The sequence below is a fragment of the Elephantulus edwardii genome, unplaced genomic scaffold, assembly GCF_000299155.1.
Source record: "Elephantulus edwardii isolate Elephantulus edwardi_28Jun2011 unplaced genomic scaffold, EleEdw1.0 scaffold00079, whole genome shotgun sequence".
Taxonomy (NCBI): Eukaryota; Metazoa; Chordata; class Mammalia; order Macroscelidea; family Macroscelididae; genus Elephantulus; species Elephantulus edwardii.
Window position 1 is genome coordinate 8,604,421 of NW_006399829.1, and position 22,914 is coordinate 8,627,334.

General features: G+C 41.1%; 1 protein-coding gene across 1 annotated transcript in view; it reads left to right on the top strand.

The window, feature by feature from the left end:
* The first annotated feature begins 4,659 nt into the window (after positions 1 to 4,659).
* The window catches only part of FBXO4 (F-box protein 4), a 27,417-nt gene continuing 9,162 nt past the window's right edge, over positions 4,660 to 22,914 (top strand). The window contains exons 1-5 of the mRNA XM_006889555.1: positions 4,660 to 4,845; positions 5,858 to 6,093; positions 10,244 to 10,464; positions 14,008 to 14,083; positions 14,202 to 14,377. Of these exons, the coding sequence (XP_006889617.1) occupies positions 4,660 to 4,845; positions 5,858 to 6,093; positions 10,244 to 10,464; positions 14,008 to 14,083; positions 14,202 to 14,377 (895 nt within the window). The remainder of the gene's footprint in view (positions 4,846 to 5,857; positions 6,094 to 10,243; positions 10,465 to 14,007; positions 14,084 to 14,201; positions 14,378 to 22,914) is intronic.

Here is a 22,914-nt window from a genome sequence, read left to right on the forward strand (position 1 = left end):
GTGGCGAATGGATCCTGGCTGAAAGGAAAGACCACCAGACGAATGTCTATACTTTATTGGCTATGTAAAGGCCTTTGACTGTGTGGATCATAACAAGTTAACACTAACATTGAAAAGAACAGAGATCATAGAGCATTTACTTATGGGAAGCCAAAGTTCATACCAAATATTATATGAAAAACCATATGCTTATTAAGGAATTGAAGAAGTAACAAATTTATAAGTTGGAATTTCTCTTGTGCCAGATCACAGAAAATGAGCTGTTTCCAGACAAGAGACAGCTAGGGTACCCCTGCAGAGGGAGTGGACTATGTTTGAAATAGTTCCTTCCTGAACTAAGTATCAGATTGCAATAGAGAAAATTTTGGATACATTTACAAGAGAATTCTATTTATGATTTGCTTCTCTGATTCTCAATAAATACACGGAGAGGTGTGTCTGTGGCACTTGAGTTGATGGCCCCCTGTTTTTTATGCTGTTTCATCTCATTCTTGGTGTTTTGTCTCATTATTAATAATATCCTTTACCTTCTGTCTGCAACACTTAATTGTTCTCATGTAAAACCTGTACCTTGACCAAGAGGCTGCTGTTTGAACAGAGTTAGGGAACACTGTTAGGTGCCATCAGTCACCTGTGACTCATTGTGACCCCATGTACAATAGCTCTGAAACATTTCCTAACCTGAGCCAATGTCACTGCCTCTGACATACCTTCCCGTTATCCCAGTCACTGACTCAATCCATTTCATCCAGAGTCTTCCTCTCCTATGTTGTCCCTGTACCCTTCTAAGCATGATGTGTTTTTCTAAGGACTGGTCTCTCCTGGCAACATGCCCAAAGTATGTGAGGTGGAGCTTCATCATCTTTGCCTCCAGAGAGCAACTTTGTTTCACTCTTCCAGGACAAACCTGTCTGTTCTCTTGGCAGTCTGTTGTATGTTTAATACTTTTCTCTAGACCACAACTCAAAGGCATCAGTTCTTCTTCTGTCATCCTTATTCACTGTCCGGCTCTCTGTGGATAGCAAATAATAGCAAAGACTGTGGCCTGGATCAGGCACTTCTTAGTCACTAGACTGACATCTTTGCACTTCAGCACTCTGGAGAGGTCCCTGATAGCCGACTTTCCTAATCCAGTTTGTCTTTATTCCTTGGCTTCTGGTTCTAAGAGTGTTGTTAATTATGGACCCAAGAACAATCTCAGTCTCTTCTTTGTCTATCATGATGCTACCCTTTGGCCCAGTGCTGAGAATCTTTGTATTCTTGATTTTGAACATTAGTCCGTATTGAAGACTGTAGTCCTTGACTTTCTTCAGCAGATACTTAAGGTTCTTTTCAGTTTCAGCAAGCAAGGTTGTGTAATCTTCCTAACACAAGTTGTTGTTGAGTCTTCCTCCAATTCTGATGCCAAATTCCTTCTCATAAAAACCAGACTCCTGAATGATCTGTTCTGCATATAGATTAAAGAGGTACAGAGACAGGATACATCCCTGACACACACCTTTCCTGATTTGGAACCATGTTGTGTTTCCTTGCTGTTTTCTGATGACTTCTTCCTGGTCCAAGTATAGGTTTCACATGAGCACAATCAAGTGCTCTGGGATTCCCATTCTCCTCAAGGTTAACCACAATTTGTTGTGATCCACACAATCAAATGATCTTGTATAGTCAGTGAAATAGAGACAGACATTTTTCAGCCAAGATCCATCTGACATTAACACTGATATCCCTAGTGCCATGGCCTCTTCTAAACCCAGCCTGTACTTCTGATAGTTCTCTGTTGATGTATTATTCAGTCTTTAAGGGAACATTGTTATTATGTGCCTTTGAGTCGCCAGCAACTCATAGCAACCCTATTAATAACAACTCTGAAGCCTGTCCTATCCTGAGCCAATCTCACTGATTCCCACAAACCTACCTCCATTTCCCCAGTTACTGTATCAATTAATCTCATCCAGGGTCTTCCATGGTTTAAAATTAAGAAGTGAATGTATCCGGTTTGTATTTTCTCTCCATACCTATTCAGTCTGTATGCTGAGCAAAATATTTGAAAGGCTGAATTCTGTGAAGAAGAATGTGCCATCAAGATCAGATGTTATGCAGATGACACAACCTTGCTTGCTGAAAGTGAGAAGGACTTGAAGCACTTGTTGCAGATCATAGAATACAGCCTTCAATAGGGATTCTATCTAAATATCAAGAAAACAAAAAAAATGATGTTGTTGTTGTTGTTAAGTGCCGTCGAGTCGCAGGTGACTCATAGCGACTCTATGAAGGAGAGTCCTTGACGCTTGGGTGCCTTTCATCCTCTCTCCAAGTTCATAGGGTTTCCGGAGGCAAGCTGTTATGGAAGTGGATGCCACCCCTCCTTCCACGCTTGTTTAATCGGGGAGCTCACCCCACTCTCAGTCCGCATTGGGTAGCCAACCATTAACGCATTTGACACATCCGTGTCACAATGTTCAGCCTCACAGCAACCACAAGTGACCGCAGGATGGCAACTTGTACACCAGGGCTATACGACCTAGAGGAATGTCTGAACAAAAACAATGAAAGACTGGCCTGAGGGGCGCGAACTAAAAAAGATTGAAAAATCTCAATTTTATCTTACTTGGATCCACAATCAACACCCTGGGTACCAGTAGTCAGGAAATTAGGAGATGTACTGAACTGGAAAAATCTGCAGTTGGAGACCTCTCCAAATTATTAAGGAGAAATGCTATTAGTTTGAAGACCAGAGGGCATCTGATTCAGGCCATGGTCTTTATGTCAGTTGCTATGCGTCTGAGAGCTTGACAATGAGTAAACATGATTGACGAAATGATTCCTTGGAGCTGTGGTGTTTGAGAAGAGTGCTGAACATCCCATGGTTTGTCAAAAGAACAAACTAGTATGTCTTGGAGCGAATGCAGTCAAAGTTCTCCTTGGAGGCAAAGAAGATAAAGCTTTGCCTCACATACTTTGAGCATGTTGCCAGGATGAGGGTTATTCCTTGGAGATGCTCAGAAAGGCAGCAGATTGGTGAAGGAGAGGAAGACCCTTAACCAGGTGGACTGAGAGTGACAGCTGCAATAGGATTTAGTGTGTCAGAAGTGTGAGGATGGTGCAGGATAGGACAGGGTTCAGATATGTTGTTCATAAGGTTGCTATGGTTCATACACGACACTTAACAACCGACAACAACAACAATCCATTTGTTCAGCATTTTTTTAAATATATAGGCAGGCAAGCCTGTTTTTGGAAAGGGACATCATGCTTGGAAAGATGGAGGGTCCATGAAAGAGAAAAAGATGTCCAATGAGATGGATTGACACGGCGACTTAAGCAGTGTGTCAGAGATAATGAGGATTGCCCATAATAGCGCAGAGTTCAGATCTATTGTTTGTACGGATGCTATGAGTTGTACTGGACTCAATGGTACCTAACACCACCACCAATAATGTATTTCCATTTGTTGACCCCGAACAACTCATTTTTGCAGTTACGATTGGTTTCCTGGCAGTCTGTCTCTCTGGTATCCATTTTTATAAATCTCCTTTCCCCCTACTCCAAAAACATGGCAAATGAAACAGTGAAAACTTACTTTAAAAAAAAAAAAATAAATAAGGATACAACTAGTATGGTACAAAGAAGCAACTGATAATGACTTCCCAGAGAATGGAAAGAGGACATTTGGGGACCAGACAGGGAAGTTAAGAAGGAGCTTTGCAGTCCTGGGTGAGATGGGTTTGAGGGAGGTTGTGGTAGGAAGGGAAGCTTCTGGGAAGTGGATCTGAGACGGGTTTGAGGGAGGCTGTGGCTGGAAGGGAAGTTTTTGGAAGCGGTGAGATGGGTTTGAGGGAGGATGTGGCAGGAAGGGAAGCTTCTGGGAGGTGACAGCTGGCAGGAGCTCCTTGCTGTTCCGAACAGCTCTGGTCCTCTCAGTCTGCCCTGTATGGCATGGGATAAGAAAGAAGGAGGCCCACCTTTTGTCTGGAACCCACCCGTCTGGGCCCCTAGGCCTTCCCCTGCCTTGAGAAATCTGAGCCTTTGTAGGAAGGAAAGGAGCTTAGCCAGCTAGCTTGGAACTGGTTTCCTCTGGCGCCTGGACCAGCCTCGCACTCCGCAGTATAGAAGAGGGAGCCCCGCCTGCACACCCGGAGCCCGCCCCGCAGAGCCCTTTGGTGGCCGCGCGTTTGCGGAGGGAGGAGGGAGCCCGCTCCGCACGCCCGGAACCCGCTCCAGAGGGCCCATCGGCCGGCCCCGCGCCTTGCGGGATCAGGGGACCGGAGGGGAGGAACCTGGCTCGCTCGCCGGGAACCCGCCTCAGAGGGGTCCCTGCCGGCCCGCGCCGCGCAGTGGATGAAGGCGGGAGCGCGGCCCGCACGCCCGGAACCCGCCCCGCTCGTCCCCTGCCGGCCCGCGCCGCGCGGTATTGGAGGGAGGAGGAAGCCGGGCACGCAGCTCGGAACCCGCGCCGCGCAGTGGATGAAGGCGGGAGCGCGGCCCGCACGCCCGGAACCCGCCCCGCTCGTCCCCTGCCGGCCTGCGCCGCGCGGTATTGGAGGGAGGAGGGAGCGCGGCACGGAACCCGCCCCCCTCGTCCCCTGCCGGCCCGCGCCGCGCGGGCTCTGAGCGAAGCCTTAGGTTGGCGGCGGATGCGACGCGCCGGCGCAGGCGGCTATGGCGGGAAGCGAACCACGCAGCCGAGCCAGCTCCCCCACCACGTCCTTTAGCGACTGGGGGCGCCTGGAGGCGGCCATTAGGAGTGGCTGGAGAGCCTTCTGGCAGTCGGTGGGCAAGGAGAGGGCGGCAGCGGCGGCCCCGGAGGAGGCGGACGAGGAGGCCAGTGCCCTGACCCGGCTGCCGGTGAGCGTGGCCTTCCGGCCAGCAGGGCCGCCGGCCGTGGATGTCGGGGGGACTGGAGCTGCTCCACACCCCAGATCGGGGTCGCCCGGGCCCTGCAGCCGTTGAGGGCAGTGTCACCACCTAAGAAGCAGCAATTGACCACAAATTCCCCCGCGCTTACCCGCTGCTGTTTCACATCCGGCCATGGTGACACTGACCAGCCCACTACCCATGGCTTTCTGCCACCTGGAACCGAACCAGAGCCTGGACGTCCATCCAGACTGTCTGGTCAGCTCTACGTCTGTTGGGTCCCTGAAAGGCGGTATTTCGAATCAAAACACCCAAAACAAACGCTGATCACATTGTTTATCCAGCCATTCAACATTTACTGTCATCGCCTGTCACGTAATTAAAATTATGTGACTTAAACTGCACATAAAAGCCCCTCGAGTTTTGACAGGACACGCGGATTTACACATTTGTCAGGAGACATTTTTAAGATTGACAGGAACACGATGAATCAAAAATTTCTAAAACTCTTCCTTTCAAAACTATTGACAGCTTACTCTTGATCTCTTAACTGCTGACTTTAAAAACTGCAGGTTTACAATGCCATTCTTTGCAATAATTTAACTCATTGAAGACCTTAGATGACAAACCTTCTGTGATTTGATTTGATACTGTGGTAAGAAGTTTACCCATTTGATTGAAATTTTATTTTGAGGAATAAGCAGTTTATTCAAGTAAACAGTTTGTTTAAAATACCAGAGAAAAACAGACTCTCTTCACAAATAGCAGGAGAGTGATTTATTTTCTTCAGAAATATTTCAGTGTACTAAAAATGAACTGTTCAGTTATTCTCCTTGCAAATGCAGTGTAACAATTATCAAACAGAACTTTGAATCTACCTTTGGTTACCTAGCATAATAATAACAGCAACTCTTTGTTAATTTTGCGATTTAGCATCAAAAAACAATGTTCCTGGGAAAATGACTCAGCCCTTTTCCCTAACTACTTCTTCCTTCTTTTTCAGATTGATGTACAGCTTTTTATTTTGTCATTTCTTTCACCTCATGATCTGTGCCATTTGGGAAGTACAAATCATTATTGGAATGAAACTGTTCGAGATCCAATTCTTTGGAGATATTTTCTGTTGCGAGATCTTCCTTCTTGGTCTTCTGTTGACTGGAAGTCTCTTCCAGATCTAGAAATCTTAAAAAAGCCAGTATCTGAAGTCACGGATGGTGCAGTTTTTGACTATATGGCAGTGTAAGTGCATCATTTTATAAATAATAATAAACAAGACTGACATTTTACTGACTTAGACCTTGTAGTTTTACTAATTAGTTTCACTAATTTAGGACCTAAAGTGCTCAGGTGGCCTAGTGGCAAGAAGCTATGCTGCAGTCCCAAAGACATGCTGTTCTAGGCCTTCAACTGCTTCATAGGAGAAGGATGAGTAATCTCCTTCCTCTCCTCCCCTGAGATTACTGCCTCTGAAAACACAAAGGGTCAGCTATGGGTCAGTTTCCACTCTATAAACAACAAGAAATGTTCTCTTACAATAATTGAGTTTGATATAAGTGATTTCCTTCTTCAGTTTTCCACTTTCAAAGATTATTTCTCCATGATTCCTAGCTGGTTGTTTAAGTAATTTTAGACAGCACCAATGGAAAAGAAGCAAGAATTTTTTTGCAGTTTTTTTAATCTTTAGAACATTTTTTTTTCCTAAATTGTTGTTATTATGTGTCATCACATCTGAATCAAGTTATTGCTGTCCCTTCAGGTTTTCAGAGACTGTCAGTCCATCTTTTTTTGCAGAGCAGCTGATGGATTTGAACCAGCTACATTTGGGTTGGCAGCGTAACTCCTTACCTCTAGGTCACCAGAGCTCCCTTTTACTGAATAGCTTACTGTATACTTTCAGAGAAAGAGTGGCCAGAGATCAGACAATGGTTCTTTAGTAAGGAGACAGCATGACTCAGGGAGATAAAACTGTGCCAGTGCTCACAAGCATCGCCACTTTCAAATTTCACAGAGGTCACAGAGGATTGTTGTCACTGAGCACCCACAGTGTGCTAGGTCCTGGGGGAGAAGCCTTAACGTCTCTTTACTCAGTCATCCTGTAACAAGGAGATCTTGTCCTTGTTTTATGGATGGAGAGTTAAGATTCAAAGAAATCACTTAATTTGCTTTAGACCAGGGGGTTTGTAAAAGACTTTCAGATTGCAACTCCATCAAGCTACCTCAAAGATGTATCATGTAATGGATCTGGATATAAATGGGGGTACCTCTCCAAAGTTATGGCATTGCAAGTAAAATAGAATTTTTTAAAATATAGTTTAATGTATTTTAATAGCAAACTTACAGAACAGCACAGAAGACAGACAACATTAAAACATGTACTTGCATGCACGACCTCTCAGAAAAGTATAGTGAATGGATGGATTCTACTGTATGCTAAAAATGCAACAAACACTATTTAATTGCCATCGATAAGAAATATAGTTGTTTTGGTTTTTTTTAAAAGAAATCTAAATGCTTGTATTGTCCAGACAAATTTAATAGATTTATTTATAATTGTTAAAAAGTTGAGGTGCTGTAACTTGTTCATAGAAACATTTATTTTTTTTACTTGTAATAATGTTTTATGTCCCCATATTTTTACTAGAAATCTACACACAAATGAAAATGGAAAAACTGACAATATCTGATTTCTGCCCCCTCTTTTTCCATTCACTTAATCATATACTTTGGTGCCTTTTGACTCCATGGGGAAAAAAAATTATCTAACATTCAGGAGCTACCAATAATAGGAAGAAGAGGTTTTTCTTGTTTTTTATTCATCATTGCACAGTTTCTTCCCCTCCCCAGCCCAGCCTGCAGTGAGCCTCTGGTTTCAGATTGTTGTCATTCAAGAGATTTTTTTTTTTGTTAAATGAAATGTTTTTCATCCTGGTGAATTCTTAAGCATGTTCTCCATGTATGTGGCGTGCAGAAAAAAATACTTTTGTTGCAAGAATTATTTTGCTGTACTAGATCCAGTAGCTACAAACAGTATTTTTTCTTATTTTATTTAGGTTATTCAGAGTTTTTTCTTATTCAAATTAAGTACATCAATCCTGTGAGCTACCTTGATTAAATCATGTGATGCTATAGATAAAGTGTCAGTATACCCCAACATTATGCTTATTATCTCCTGATGCCCCACAACCAACCATCTTCCCTCCCTCTAGCCCCTCATCATTGCTGTCAAATCAGAACTGACTCACAGCTATAAATTGGTTTTTAAGGCTATAAATTACATGGGAGTAAATTGCTCATCTTTCTCCTGAGGAGTCACTGGTGCATTCGAATTGTCAGAGACCATTGGGTTAGAAGCATAACTCCCTATGGACTAGGTCACCAGACCCTATTTGAGAATGTTATTGTGTATCATCGAGTTGGAACCGACTCATAGCTGACCTAATGGTGGGTTTTCAGAGGCACAGTAGGAGATTGCCCATTTTTCTTCCTTGGAACAGCTGCCACAGCACTACTTCTTGCCTGAATAGAATAGGTTACGTGAATAGATAATAGAGCTCCCTGAATAGAGAATAGTAGTAGTAATAGTAACTACCACATATGATCATATACATTATTTTTAGTTCTTCTAGCCCAAGCTGGTTATTACTGCTCCAATTGTCAGCACCATGATGAAGAGGTTGAGATTGTTAACAGTTTCATCTGGCTTGGTTCCACAATCAACAGTCTTGGTATCAGCACTATGAAAATTAAAAGACAAATTGCATGGGGAAAATCTGCTGTCACAGACCTCTCCAGAGTGCTGAAGAGCAACAATGTCAGTCTGGAGACTAAGGTGTGCCTGATGCAGGCCATGGTTTTATAATTACTTACTATACATCAGCTGGAAAATGGCTAAGGATGACAGAAGAAGGATCAGTGCCTTTGAGTTGTGCTGGAGGAGAGTGTGGAACATACCATGGACTGCCAAGAAAACAAAGTTGAGTTTTTTTGGTTGAGAGGTTAAAACCAAGTTGCTCCTTAGAGGTGAAGATTTTGAAGCTCCATTTCACATACTTTGGACATGTTGCCAGGAGTGACCAGTCCTTGGAGAAAGCCATCATGCTTGGGAGGTTGGAGGGACAATGCAAGAAGGTAACACCCTGGATAATATGGATTGGCACAGTAAGTGGGATAATAGGGTTATTTAGATATGTCGGAAGCAGACTGGCTCAGGGTAGCGCAGTGTTCTGAGCTATTATGTATAGGGTTGCTATGAGACACAAGCAACTCAGTGGCACATAACAACAGAAACAACTGCAGACGAAGAAACTGGAGTTACTACTATGAAGTAGTAGTGTTGAAGGTGGATAAGAAAGGTGACTGACTCCAAATCTGTTTGTTTTACTCTTCAAGTTACAAAATTTCTAAATAACGATTTACCTTATTGGGTTGATCATTATATTATCTACTTGGATTTAAAGACTTTAAAGGCTTTGGGTTTTATTTTACTTTTTGATAAAATGTAAACATTGCTGTTTAGAGATTTATAGTAAGCTTGCTTGCTGAAGATGAAGAGGACTTTTTTGTTGTGGTGTACCATCGAATAGGATCCGACTGGCACCAGATGAGATTGCCACTCCTTCTTCAGCAGAGCATCTGGTGGATTCAAACCACATGCCTTCAGGATTGCAGCACAGCTTCTTGCCACTAGGCCACCAGAACTCCCTTGCAGAAGACTTTAAAATGCTTGCTTCAAAAGAGCAAAATCTTCCCCGTTGGACTAATAGGCAACATCAAGATAGATATAGAAAATATTGAAGTTTTCAAAAATTTTATTTACTTGGATCCACAATCAACACCTTTGATACCAGCAATCAAATCAAAAGACTAGTTGCATTGGGGAAATCTGCTGTTGAGGACTTGGCCAGAGTGCTAAGGAGCAATGATATCAGTATAAAGACTAATTTGTTAAGAATTTCAGCTTGCTTGGTTCCACAATCAATACTCCAATCAACATGTGCTTGATCTAGGGCATGCTAAATTTAACCATTGAACAAATATGAGAAAAATATTAAAAAAAATGTTTATGAGAAAATGTAAATGAAAGAAAGTAACCCATTAGTGGAGATTTCCTTAACTTCTAGACCACTTCTGTGGTATTTATCACTGTCACACCCTAGGTATGCATTGTATAATAGTCATACCTGTCTTTATCTTTACTGGCTTCTTTGAGGATTGGGTCTATAGAATAGTAATTGTATTTCTTTAGGATAGCAGGTATCCAAAAAATTATGTCTTTTAATGAGTAACTTTCATTAAATATTTTAATGAATAATGAAATACAGCTTCCCCCCCCTTTCTTTTTTTAAAAAAAAAAACAACCCACCTTTCTGTTTGTGACATTTTTACACAGCTATAAAAAGTGCTGCCCGCATACCAGAAGAGCCTTGAAATCCAGCCGTCCTATGTATGGAGCTGTCACCTCCTTTTTGCACTCTCTGATCCTTCACAATGAACCACGATTTGCTATGTTTGGACCAGGTTTGGAAGAATTGAATACATCTCTGGTGCTGAGCTTGATGTCTTCCACAGAGTTTTGCCCAACTGCTGGTTTACCTCAGAGGCAAATTGATGGTAATTTTTATGTTAGTCTACAATACATTATAATTCAAACAATTGGTCCTATCACTAATGTTAAATAGAAAATAACTCTTTGATGTAGTAAAAATATAATAGCTTGATAGATGGGAAGCACCTTCCTGTTTCTCAATGGACTCAAAGAATATCCTTATCATAGGAGATGTGCTTCCTCCTTATGGCCTACTGGTAAGAAGTTGCACTGCCAATCTCAAGGCAAGTGGTTTGGTTCCACCAGGCACTCTCTTGGAGAAAGATGCACAGAATCCTCTCGTATGTGATTTGCTGCTCTAAAAACCTGTTGGAGATTAGCTCTGAGTCTGTTCTGACTCCCCAGTACAGAATAATAGAATTTAAGATTATGTTTAACAAAATTATATTTTGTCAAGATGTATTTGTACAATAGATGTTGTCAAATTTATCCCATTTGACAAGAAAGCAAAATTATTTCAGTATTCGATTTTCTGTTCTGAATTAACTTGGAGTTGCTATGATGATGAACACTGTGTCACAGGTGTGTCAAATGCCATGATTACCCGTCGTGGGCAGTGTTTGGTGAAGCTCCCAGAGTGATTCAGGTGGAGGGTCTTGTGGAATACTTGATTGTTTTTTATTTAAGCCTCTTGTTTAGAGTCAACACCACCTCCTGGCGGGAGCTCTGGTGGCCTACTTGCAAGAAGCTGCGCTGCAATCCTGAAGGACTGTGGTTTGAGGCCACCAGCTGCTCTGCAGGGGAATAATGGACAGTCTCCTCCTGTGTGATTAACTGCCTCTGAAAACTAGCTGGAGGATCAGCTATGGGTCAGTTCTGACTTTATAGTACATAATAACCATCTCCTAGAGGGCCTTTGTATTTAAAAGTCGGTTGGGCCCTTGGGCCTGTGAGCCTCAGGCCTGGTGAAATTATAATTTAGAGAACCTTCTTCCCAGTGGTACAGCACTGGTCTATGATGAACAGTGGTTGGTGGAGCTCCCAGATTAGGACATGTTTGGAAGCAGGAGTGGCATCTACTTTCTAAACAACATGCCCCTGGAAGCTCTATGAACTTTGAAAAATGACTATAGTTAAAGAAAAACTTGAGGTCTTTTGTTCTTCAGGATACTATGAGTCGTACTTGACTTGATTGCAGTCAACAACAACTATGTGCAATACTCTGATAACTATAGGAATTACAAAAAGAGCTTACCATCATCACCTTTTGCTTGCTTCTGTGAGGAAAAAAGTATCAAGATACAAAATCAACTATTGAAAGTGTATTAACAGTTGTAAGGATGATGTCAGGTTTCTGGCTTGGATTTCATGTTGAATGATAATGCCATTCATCCATATTTTAAAAAAATATTATAAGTAAACCAGTATAAAATTAAAAAATTAATAATAAAAGTAAATTTTGAGGTAAAAGTTTACAAGTCCTATTCCTCTTTAATTCAATCATAGATATTTTGTTTTACAGCATTAATTACAACAGATTGTTGTTATGTGCTATTGAGTCAGAACTGACTTACAGCTACCCTGTGGAGAGTTTTCAGAAGCTGTAAATGACACGGCAGGAGATTGCCTGCCTTTATCCTGCGAAGCTGCTGGTGGATTCAAACTGTCTTTGAGTTTGAAGTACAACTCCTTACTACTAGACCACTAAGGCTCCCTTATAATAGATTGGAATGATTAATCACAATATCTGAAAAATTCCTTACCTTACATTGCTTTTCACACAACTTTTCTATTTTTTTTTCATTTTTACTCCCCTCTCCTTCCCTTCCCATTCCTGATAACCTTCTAAGATTTATTCTGTGTGTAAATGTGTGTGTGAGACTTTGTGTTGCAGCTATTTATTTCTTTGGTTTATATATTGTAAAGTTGGTGGATCAAATGATATTTCTATTCCCAATATATTTTATTTTTTTCTTTTTTTATAATTATATTTTATTAATTTTCATAAACATTTACAGAGATTTTGGGTTTCCATTCATTCATTGTTGCACTATTCTCTCTACCCTCCTCCCAGTTTGTTCTTGTCCAAATGCCACAGTGCTTGTCAAAGCCAGTTCTGATTAATCTTCTTTGTCAGTGTGTCCTTTGCCATTCCCTATCACTCCTCCCTGAGAGAGACTTCACCCTGAGTCATAAGGAAAAGGGGATGGCGTATTCTCTTAGCTACTTCCTGCTGAAAAGGGACGCTGTGGGTTTCAGGGTGAAGATCTTCTCTCACTACTCTAAAGGGCCCCTTTGGCAGTAGGAAACACATAGACTATTATGGAGATTGATTTTGGAATTTAGATGCACTCTTATTGATTGTGCTTGGCCGTGCATGTTCATATCCTTGAAGATGTATCATGGGGGTGTTGCAACCAAGAAACACAAATTTGACTAACAAGTTATAAGTACATGAGTCCAAAATCTTAAGATGTGCCATACTGCTTTCTATAGCGGTTACACCATTTTACATTTTTCACTATAGAATTGTATAGCGTTCCAATTTCCCTACACTCCCACAAACACTTATTATTTGTTGTCTTAGTGGAACTTTTCGGTTGTTGCTGGAGTGTAATGATATAATGATATCTCACTGTTTTGATTTCTATCTAAAGCCAGTGATCTTGAGCATTTCTTCAGACAGTTTTGGGGTTTTTTTCCTTCTGAATTCTTTGGTGAAGTGTCTGTTCATGTCTGTTCATGTCTTCTGCCCCCTCTCTTTCCCTCTTTGGATGTATAGTATTACATTTTTCTTTCTCTGAGGAATCTTTTGATATACATAAGGATTTAATTTATAGAAGTTGAAATCATCTGGCCTATCATCTGTTGATTGTGTATTTTCAGTTATATTTGATAGTTTGTTTTTGTCACTGATTGGGGATCTGACGTTTACCACAATTTTTAATTTGATGATCTTTATAATTGTAGATTTTATGCTTAGGACTTTGGTCTGTCTTGAATTAGTTTTTGCATATGATGTGAGTTATGTGTCTTGTTTTACTTGTTGCAAATAGCTATCCAGTTTTGCTAGCACCATTTGTTAAAGAAACAGTCTTTTCCCCACTTAATGAATTTCATTTCATTGTCCAAGATCAGTTGCCTGTAAGTAGGTAAATATGTTTCTGGGTTCTCAATTTTAATCTCTTGGTCTATGTACCTGCCATTGTGCCAATACCAAGATGTGCTTTATTCCTGTGGCTGAGGAGTAGATTTTGAGATAGAAGTGGAAGGGCTCCTACCGTGTTTTCCTTCTTCAGGATTAGTTGCTCCTCTGAGGTGACTTCCTTTCCATAAAAAGTTGGTCATTACTTCTCCATCTCTTTGAAAAAATGGTAACAGGATCTGGATGAGGACATTCATCAGTAATTGTATTGTTTCATAAGTGAAAATTGCACATAGGAACTTTTTATCCAATATAAACATTGTAATCAACTCCAAAGCTATGGGTGATTTTTCATGGAGATTTTGTTTACTGTTTGCTCTTTGCTGTCACTGGATATTATCTTTTTGGTCTGGCCTTTTCATTTAATAATGACTTGTTTTCATATTCCAACTGTATACTCTAGGCATTGGATCAGGAGTCAATTTTCAACTGAGTAATCAACATAAATTCAATATCCTGATACTGTATTCAACTACCAGGTAAGGCAACCTATTTGGTGGCTTACCTGAGACTCCAGAAATGGAACATATTAGGGAAATGGAACCTGTTTAATATCTGTTTATGGATTGTTGTTTCTTTTCTACACTTTTCTTACAGAAAGGAGAGAGATCGAGCCAGAGAAGAGCACACAAGTGCAGTTAATAAGATGTTCAGTCTACAGAATGAAGGGAATGATCAGCAAGGAAGCCGGTACAGTGTGATCCCACAGATTCAGAAGGTGTGTGAGGTTGTAGATGGGTTCATCTATGTTGCAAATGCTGAAGCTCATAAAAGTAAGCATTTTCTTGTTTTGGTTTTAAAACACGATTATGTTTTTGGTCTTTTAGTTTTTACTGAGCCTTTTAAAAAACATGTTGGCTAATTTTCTCAACCTAAGTCTGTGACCATTATTGTTAATAGTAAGTTCCTAAGTATGATGTATATTTTTTTTTTACATGCATGGTTGGTGTTTTATTTTTCAAAGAGGAGTTCTAAAACATCACACTAAATCAGATCAGACTGTTTTATAAGGATAAATGATAACATATGTAATGACTGTTTGTTCACTCTGCAAAACCTTGATCTTAGGGTGTATGGTACATCTAGTTGGCAATAGCACCCAGGTTTTCCAAATTAGCTTGTCTTCATTTTTCTCTGATCTGCAAAGACTTCTTCTCATTAGCTGCCTTCTGCTTTTGTTGCATGATCTCTGAATCCCTCTGCCTTCTCTGAGAGGCAGTCAAACTGTCCTCTTTTCTTTTTCCCTTGCTAATCTCCTGGTATGCAGAGCAGACTATCCGAGAAGCTGGGCTCTATGAGGAGAATTGTGGCATCAGGATTGGTGGAAGATCTATTAACAATCTGCATTATGCAGATGACACAACCCTGCTTGCTGAAACTGAGGAGGACCTCATGCACTTGCTGCGAAGGGTCAAGGACTGCAGCCTTCAGTATGGACTGAGGCTCAATGTCAAGAAGACAAAGAATCTCGCCACTGGACCAATTGGCAGCGTCAGGATGGATGACGAAGAGATTGAGAGTGTTCACAGCTTCAGTTTGCTTGGCTCCACAGTCAACACTCTTGGCACCAGCAGTCAGGAAATCAAAAAGCGTATCATGATGGGAAAGTCTGCTGTTAGGGAACTCTCAAAGGTACTCAGGAGCAACAGTGTCTCTCTGGAGACTAAGGTGCGCCTGATACAGGCCATGGTCTTTGCAACCGCTTGTTATGCATCAGAGAGTTGGACAATGACTAGGGAGGACAGAAGGAGAGTGGATGCTTTTGAGCTGTGGTGCTGGCGAAGGGTACTGAATGTACCATGGACTGCCAAGAAAGCAAACAGATTCATCTTGGAGAGGATTAAACCAAGCTACTCCTTGGAGGCAAGGATTCTGGGGCTTTGTCTGACATATTTTGGACATGTTGCCAGGAGGGACGGGTCCTTGGAGAGGGACATCATGCTTGGGAGGGTGGAGGGACAGCGCAGGAGGGGAAGACCCTCTATGAGATGGATCGATTCAGTGACTGGGGTAATCAGGATGGGTGTGTCAGAGGCAGTGCGGTTGGCACAGGATAGAGCAGGGTTTAGGGCTGTTGTGCATAGGGTCGCTATGAGTTGGAAACGACTCGACGGCACATAACAACAACAACAACAACAATCTCCTGGGTTTTCTTCAAGTTTTTCTGGCGGGCAAGTTCTCTCTGATTTCCATGGGCCATCTCAACAACCGATCCGAGGCTGGAAGAGAGGAACTAGGAAAATCAACGGTTCTCTGGCGGCGAAGTTCCTAAGTATGATGTATATTGAAGAGTCTGTTACACCTACAGTTAAAACTCCTGATTCATACTCTGATAGTTATTTATAGCCTTAAATTGTGTCCAGGGAATTCTGATGCTTATCAATGTTTGATACAGCTAATAAATAGTACTTTTTTTGTTATATACCTCTATAGCATTTGCATTAATGTTGCTTGGCTCTTACTATGTTAATTTATGCAGTTAAGTATGAAAAATTATACTTTTGTTTTAGTTACTCCAGTAATAAAGAAGTATGTGGAATATTTATCCTAGTTAAGTAGATTAGTTAAGAATTGTTGTTGTTATTGTTGTTATGTGCTGTTGAGTCACCTGTGACTCATAGCGACCCCGTGTACAACAGCCCTAAATCCTGCTCTATCTTGTGCCAGTCTTATTGTCTCTGACACACCTGTCCCATTACCCCAGTCACTGAATCAATCTGTCTCATCAAGGGTCTTCCTCTCCTACCCTGTCCCTCTACCCTCCCAAGCATGACATCTCTCTCCAGCAACTGGTCCCTCTTTGCAACATGTCCAAAGTATATCAGACTGGGCTTCAGAATCCTTGCCTCCAAAGAGCAGCCTGGTCTCAACCTCACCAGGATGAACCTGTTTGTTCTCCTAGCAGCCCATGGTATATTCATTATTCTTCTCCAGCACCACAGCTCAAAGGCATCAATTCTCTTTCTTTCATCCTTAGTCATTGTCCAGCTTTCTGATGCATAGCAAGTAATTGCAAAGACTATGGCCTGGATCAGGCGCACCTTAGTCTCCAGACTGACATCATTATTCTTCAGTATTTTGGAGATACCAATAATCTGAATAATTCCCATTCATGATACTGTTTAGACATGATGATTGGAGTATAGTTATTATTTTTTCTTGCAATCCTTTGGGAACAAGGTAGTATATAACTGTAATATATATGTTGTTAGCTTACCAGACTTAAGAAAGAAATCAGAGAATAAGAGAAGGGTTAAAAGAAGCTTTATTAGGGATGTTCTCAGGTGAGGTTCCTCATTCTGAAGATACAGACTGAGGAAGTTATGCTTTGAACTTATTGGGAAGGATTTTTATAACAGAGTCTTTAGGGAGGAAAGGGAGGAACATTCCATTGTGATTTATGTTTCATCCCTTAGTTTGGCCAGGTGGGTGGGGGCCGTTCACTCTTCTTGTTGATGTGTGTAGTCTTTGCATTCTTTATTCTCCCCCTTGGCCCTCCTGTCCAGACCTAACATTCCAGACACTTTAGGGATAAACAGTGTGACATATTTTTATTCTAACTACTTACTGCTGAACAAGGGTGAAGATCTGGGGGCTCAGAGGCCAGAGTGAGTTGGTCTGGGATCAGTGGCCAGGGAAGAATTAAGTTGATCATCTCCTTGACCCTGTGAAGTAAGAACTTAAAGAGACTTAGACATAACAACAATATGCTTATGATTACTATTGATCTTAGAAAAGGAAGAATTTAGGCTAGAAATGGGTCTTTCGAGCCAATTTGGGAGAAGGTTGTGATTTTACTATTCCTGATTCATTTATATAGTGACAGTTCTCCTCTTTTAGGATTAAGCAGGTACTCCCTTTCTTGGCAGTCAGGAGGTCTAGAGTTTTTTAACTTTGGAGAGCAACTTGTGCCAGCAATGTCAGCTGATGTTAGAGGGACGCTAGACTGAATCCAACTATGATTGGGAGAGATGCTGCTTTTTTAATTCAGAGAGCGAGGAGAAGCCAGGGTAATTCAATTTCACTACACAAGGTGAGCTGGGGTACGACTGTTAGAGAGAAACAGAGCCTTTTGTGGTGGAATTCAGTATAGAATCTCATTACACTAAAAGTGTTGTCTGGTTCAACTACAGTGTGCTTGTTTATGCTAACATTAAGTTTACAGTTCCATGTTCCACTGAAGAGGGTATAAAAGAGGAAGGTATGTAGCAGATATGAGAGGGCTTAGTCTGCTTATCAGGCTCTGGTTCTCAGAAGACAATGTGTCCTGGAATGGTGAAGCACTCTGTTTGGGCTGATGGAATGGCTTGAGGTGTTTTGGTGGAGTGTGGTCTAGAGAAATTGATTGGTACTGATGCTAGCAAAGGTTGTTGTAAAGAGGCACACAGGAAACAGTGGACAGCTTGGTCACCATCTGACTTTGTTTAAGGGATTGTGAGGCACTCTGGATAATTTGGACCCAGGTCAGGGCTGCATAGTTTGTGGCCTTCTAGAGACTTGTTCTGTCATTGTCGGCTCAGGTTGGAGAATGTTACTGGAGATCTATACTAGGTTGTTGGCATCTAGAACATGTTCTTTGCTTATGTGTATTGTGCTAGAAGGCAAGGAATTATATCCAGTAGGGTATAGTTTTCCTTTAACCTCAGCCTGCCACCTGGCAGTTGTTAGGTACAATTGAGTTGACTATGACTCATGGCAGCCCTTTGAAAAACAGCTCTGAACCTTGCCCTGTCTTATGTTATCCTTTTACCATCTCTGATAGGCTCAAGTCCATTGTAGTTATCTGTAAGTCCACTATTTTGAGGATCTTTCTGTCTTTCGCTGACTCTGCCTTTCTCAGCATGATAGCTTTATATGTGAGCTGGCACCTCCTGACAGCATGGCTAAAGTATGTGAGATGAAATATATGTCCTTGCCTCCAAGGAGCACCCTGCCTTTTCTAAGACATACTTGTTTATCTTTTTGATAGTCCATGGGATGTTTAGTACTCTTCTCTAACTAACACTACAACTCAACGGCATCAATTCTTCTCCAGTCATCCTCTCTCTTTTCCAACTTTCAGATCCATAGGAAGCAATTGAAAAGACCATGGCTTGAGTCAAGCACACCTTAGTCTTCAAACTGGCCTCCTTGCTCTTCAGCACTTTAGAGATGCCCTCGACAGCAGATTTTCCTAATGCAACACATCTTCTGATTTTTTTTTCTTTTTGACTGTTGAATATATGTGTAAATTCTATATACAAGCCAAATCCACAGTCATTGAGTTGAATGCTGACTATAATGCAATGCTATAGGAAATATTAGAACTGCCTCGTTGGATTTCTTTTTTTTAAAAATTATTTTCTTTAAATTTTTATTTTATTTTATTACTTTTTTTTGTATCGTCAAATCAGATCTGACAGATACAGGAGGAGATTGTTCCTCCTTCTCCAGCAGAGCATCTGGTGGATTCGAACCATGGCCTCATTGGATTTCTAGGGAGCTCTGGTGCTATAGTCTGTAGGGAGTTTCATTACAAACCCAAAGCTGGGCCTCTCTGGTGGGACCAGAGTTAACCCACAACTCCAGGACAGAAATATGGCAATCTCTGTTGCCCTCCCCCACTACTTCTGTGCACTTTACAGACTCATGAAAATCTGCTAGAGGCAGCTGTTTAGTTAGAAGTTCAATGCTTAGTCTAATGGACCATCAGGGTAATATATATTGTTGTTGTTTTATACCACAGAGTCAGAACAAACCCATACTTGGCCTTCCAGTGGGTTTTTAGAGGCAGTCAGTTGCACAGGAGTTGGTTGACTGCCTACCTTTCTCCCATAGAACAGCTAGCAGATTCAACCTAAATACCTTTGAATTGACAGTTCAGCTCTTTACTGCAAGGCCACCGGAGGTCCCATGCATTTATTGAATTCATTTCCCTGTGATCCTTTAAAAGGAGTCCCAGTGGCATACTGTTCCATGTGTTCAGCTCCTAATGAAGTGGACTCGCTTATCTTTCTTCCCGAGAGCAACTGGTGGATTGTAACTGCTGACCTTGTTGGTGTCACTCCAGTGCTCTTCCACATGTAGTAATGGCGGTGTTGTAAGGGACTATTGAGTTACATACAACTCATAGAAGCCCTATGAACAAAAGATCTGAGCCATGTCCTCTCCAGTGCCATCTTCTTTATCTCTGATACTCGTGACTCCATTGCTATGTCATTTCATCTGGTTGAAGGTCTTTCTCTCTTTTGCTGACTTTCCACCTTTCCGGGCATGATGTCCCTTTCAAAGAAACTGCTTCTCCTAACAACGTGCCCAAAGTATGTGAGACGAAGCTTTTTCATCTTTGCCTCCAAGAAACACTCTGGCTGCAGTTTCTCCAAAGCGTATCTGTTTGTTATTTTGGCAGTCTATAAGAATATTAAATACTCTTCTCCAACACCACAACTCAAAGGCATGAATTCTTCTGTCATCCTTATTCATTGTCCCACTCTCAGATGTCTAACAAAATGATTGGAAAGATCATGGCCTGAATCAGGCATACCTTAGTCTTCAAACTACATCATTGATCCTCAATAATTTGGAGAGTTCCCTGACTGCAGACTTTCCCATTACAATACATCTCTTGTCCTCTTGACTGCTGGTACAAAGGATGCTGATTGTGAATCTTAATAAAATGAAATAATTGAAAATTTCAATCTTTTCTCTATCATGATGTTGCCTGCCGGTCCAGTGGTGAGAATTTTTTTTTCTAGTTCATTCTTTTCTTTCTTTCTAAAAATTTATTATTAATTTCAATGAAAAATTACAGAGGCTTTGGATTACCATTCATTCACTGTTGCATTTTTCTCCCCTCCCAACCCTCCCCCTTACTACACTACTCTCTTGGAAAAGTAAAAGAAAGATTCTTTCATTGTTTTACAATCCCTCCCCCCAGGTCCATTCCACTATACAGCTTTAGCTCTGCACTCCTGTCATGACAAAATTCCCTAATAATTTTCCCTCTTAAACAGTTTTTTCCCTCATCTATTTCAATGCAGTATACATTACTGAACCCATCCTTCTCAGTCTCCTCCCAACCCCGAGGTCAGTCCTGCTTTACAACAGTGGCACCATGCAGTATTTGTCCTTGAGAATTTTTGTTTTCTTAATGTTGAGAGATGTAATCCATATTGAAGTCTGTAGTTGTTGATTTTCTGCAACTGGTGCTTCCAGTTCTCCTCATTTTCAGCAAGTAAGGTTGTGCTATCTGCATAACTCAGGTTGTTGGTATGTCTCCCTCCAATATTGATACCATATTCTTCTTCAAAGAGTCTGGCTTTTCAAGTGATTTACTTAGCATACAGATTGAATAGATATGGAGAATGGCAAGAACCCTGAAATACACCTTTCTTGATTTTAATAGTGCAATGTCCTTTGCTCTGTTCAAAACAATTCTTGGTCTAGGTGTTGGTTTGATTACAGGTTTCATATGAGCACTTCTCAGTATTAGCCATAATTTTTATGATTGCCCAGTCAAATGCCATTAGTCAGTAGAACACAAATAGACCTTCTGGTATTCTCTTTTTGGTATTCTCTGCTTTCAGCCAAGAGTCATCTGCCATCAGTAAAGGTATCCCTGGTAGCACAGCCTCTTCTAAACTAATCTTGCATATTTAATAGTTATCTTTGTACTCTTTTAGTTGTTTTTGGATAATCTTATGCAATATTTTACTTGCATATGATACTAATGATAATTGTCCTGTGATTTCTACATTCTGTTGGATCATTCTTCTTGGGAATGGGAACAGATATGGGTCTATTTCAGTCAGTCAATCAGGCAGTTCTCCAAATTTTCGGTATAGACCAGTGAGCATGTCCAGGGTTGTATTGGATAGTTGAAACATGTCAGCTAGTATTCCGTTGATTCATGAGGCCTTATTTTTGTCAGTACCTTCAGTGCAGTTTTAACTTTTTCCTTCATTATCATTCGCTCTTGGTCATATGGTATTTCTTGAAATATTTCCATGTCAACCAATTCGTTTTGGTATAGTGATTCTGGGTGTTTCTTCCATCTTCTTTTGGTGCTTCTTGGCTCACAGAAGATTTTGCCCATAGCCTCTCTCAATATTGCAACTCAAGGCTTGACTTTGTTTTCAGTTCTTTTAGCTTGAGGAATGCTGAATGAGTTCTTCCCATTTTATTCTTCAATTCCACTTCTCTGCACATTTCACTATAATACTTTGCTTTGTCTTCTTGAGCAGTCCTTTGAAATCTTCTGTTCAGCTCTTTTTATTCCATCATCTCTCTCCTTTTTTGACTTCATAAAGCTCTGATGAAATTGTCACAATCTCTTCTGATATCTATTTTGATTTTTTTCTTTCCCACCTGATGTTGTAACAAATTTTTGCTCCCTTTGTGAATGATATCCTTGATGCAATCCTACAACTCATCTGACCTTCAAAAGCTATTATTTATTGAGAACTTCTACTTTGCTAGGAAGTATTCTGGGTGATTGATGCATTATTTTGATTCTTCACAATTATTTATGTAGATATAATTTTTCCTAGTGTAAATGCAACTCAAACTTGGAGAGATTATATCTACATGGGCTAGTCACACAAACATGAGATTTGAACCCATATCTCTGTGTCTCCACTGCCTGTGAATTGAGTGTCTACATTAGTCCTGTCTTCAGCACTTCATATATGCTTGCTTAATTAATCATTGTGGAGTCGGGTTACTTATTAACCTTTGTTGTTGTTGCTATGTGCTGTCAACTCATAATGACTCTATTTACAACAGCTCTGAAGTCTGCCCTATTCTAAGCTGGTCTCACTGACTCCAACACCCCTACCCCCATTCCCCCAGTTACTGTGTCAATCCATCTCATCTGGGTTTTCCTCTCCTCCTCTGTCCCTCTACCCTTCCAAACATGATGTCCTTCTCTAAGGACAAGTCCCTCCTGGTAACATGCCCTAAGTCTGTGAGACAGAACTTCAAATCCTTGCCTCGAAGGAGCAACTTGGTTTCACTCTCTCTAGAACAAATCTGTTCTCTTTGCAGTCTATGGAATGTTCAACACTCTTCTCCAGCACCACAGATCAAAGGCATTGATCTTGCACCACAACTCAAAGCCATTGATCCTTGTCATTTCTTAAGCTCAAGGAAATGAAGAAGAAATTTAAGCCTCAAGTGGCAATACTTAATGATGCAATGGACAGAATATTGAATGATCCAGGAAGCAGCAAAAGAAGATAGAAAGAGTACACAGAATCACTATACCAAAATGAACTGGATGACCCAGAAGAATTTCATGAAACAACATATGTTCAGGAGGCAGTGGTGTTGA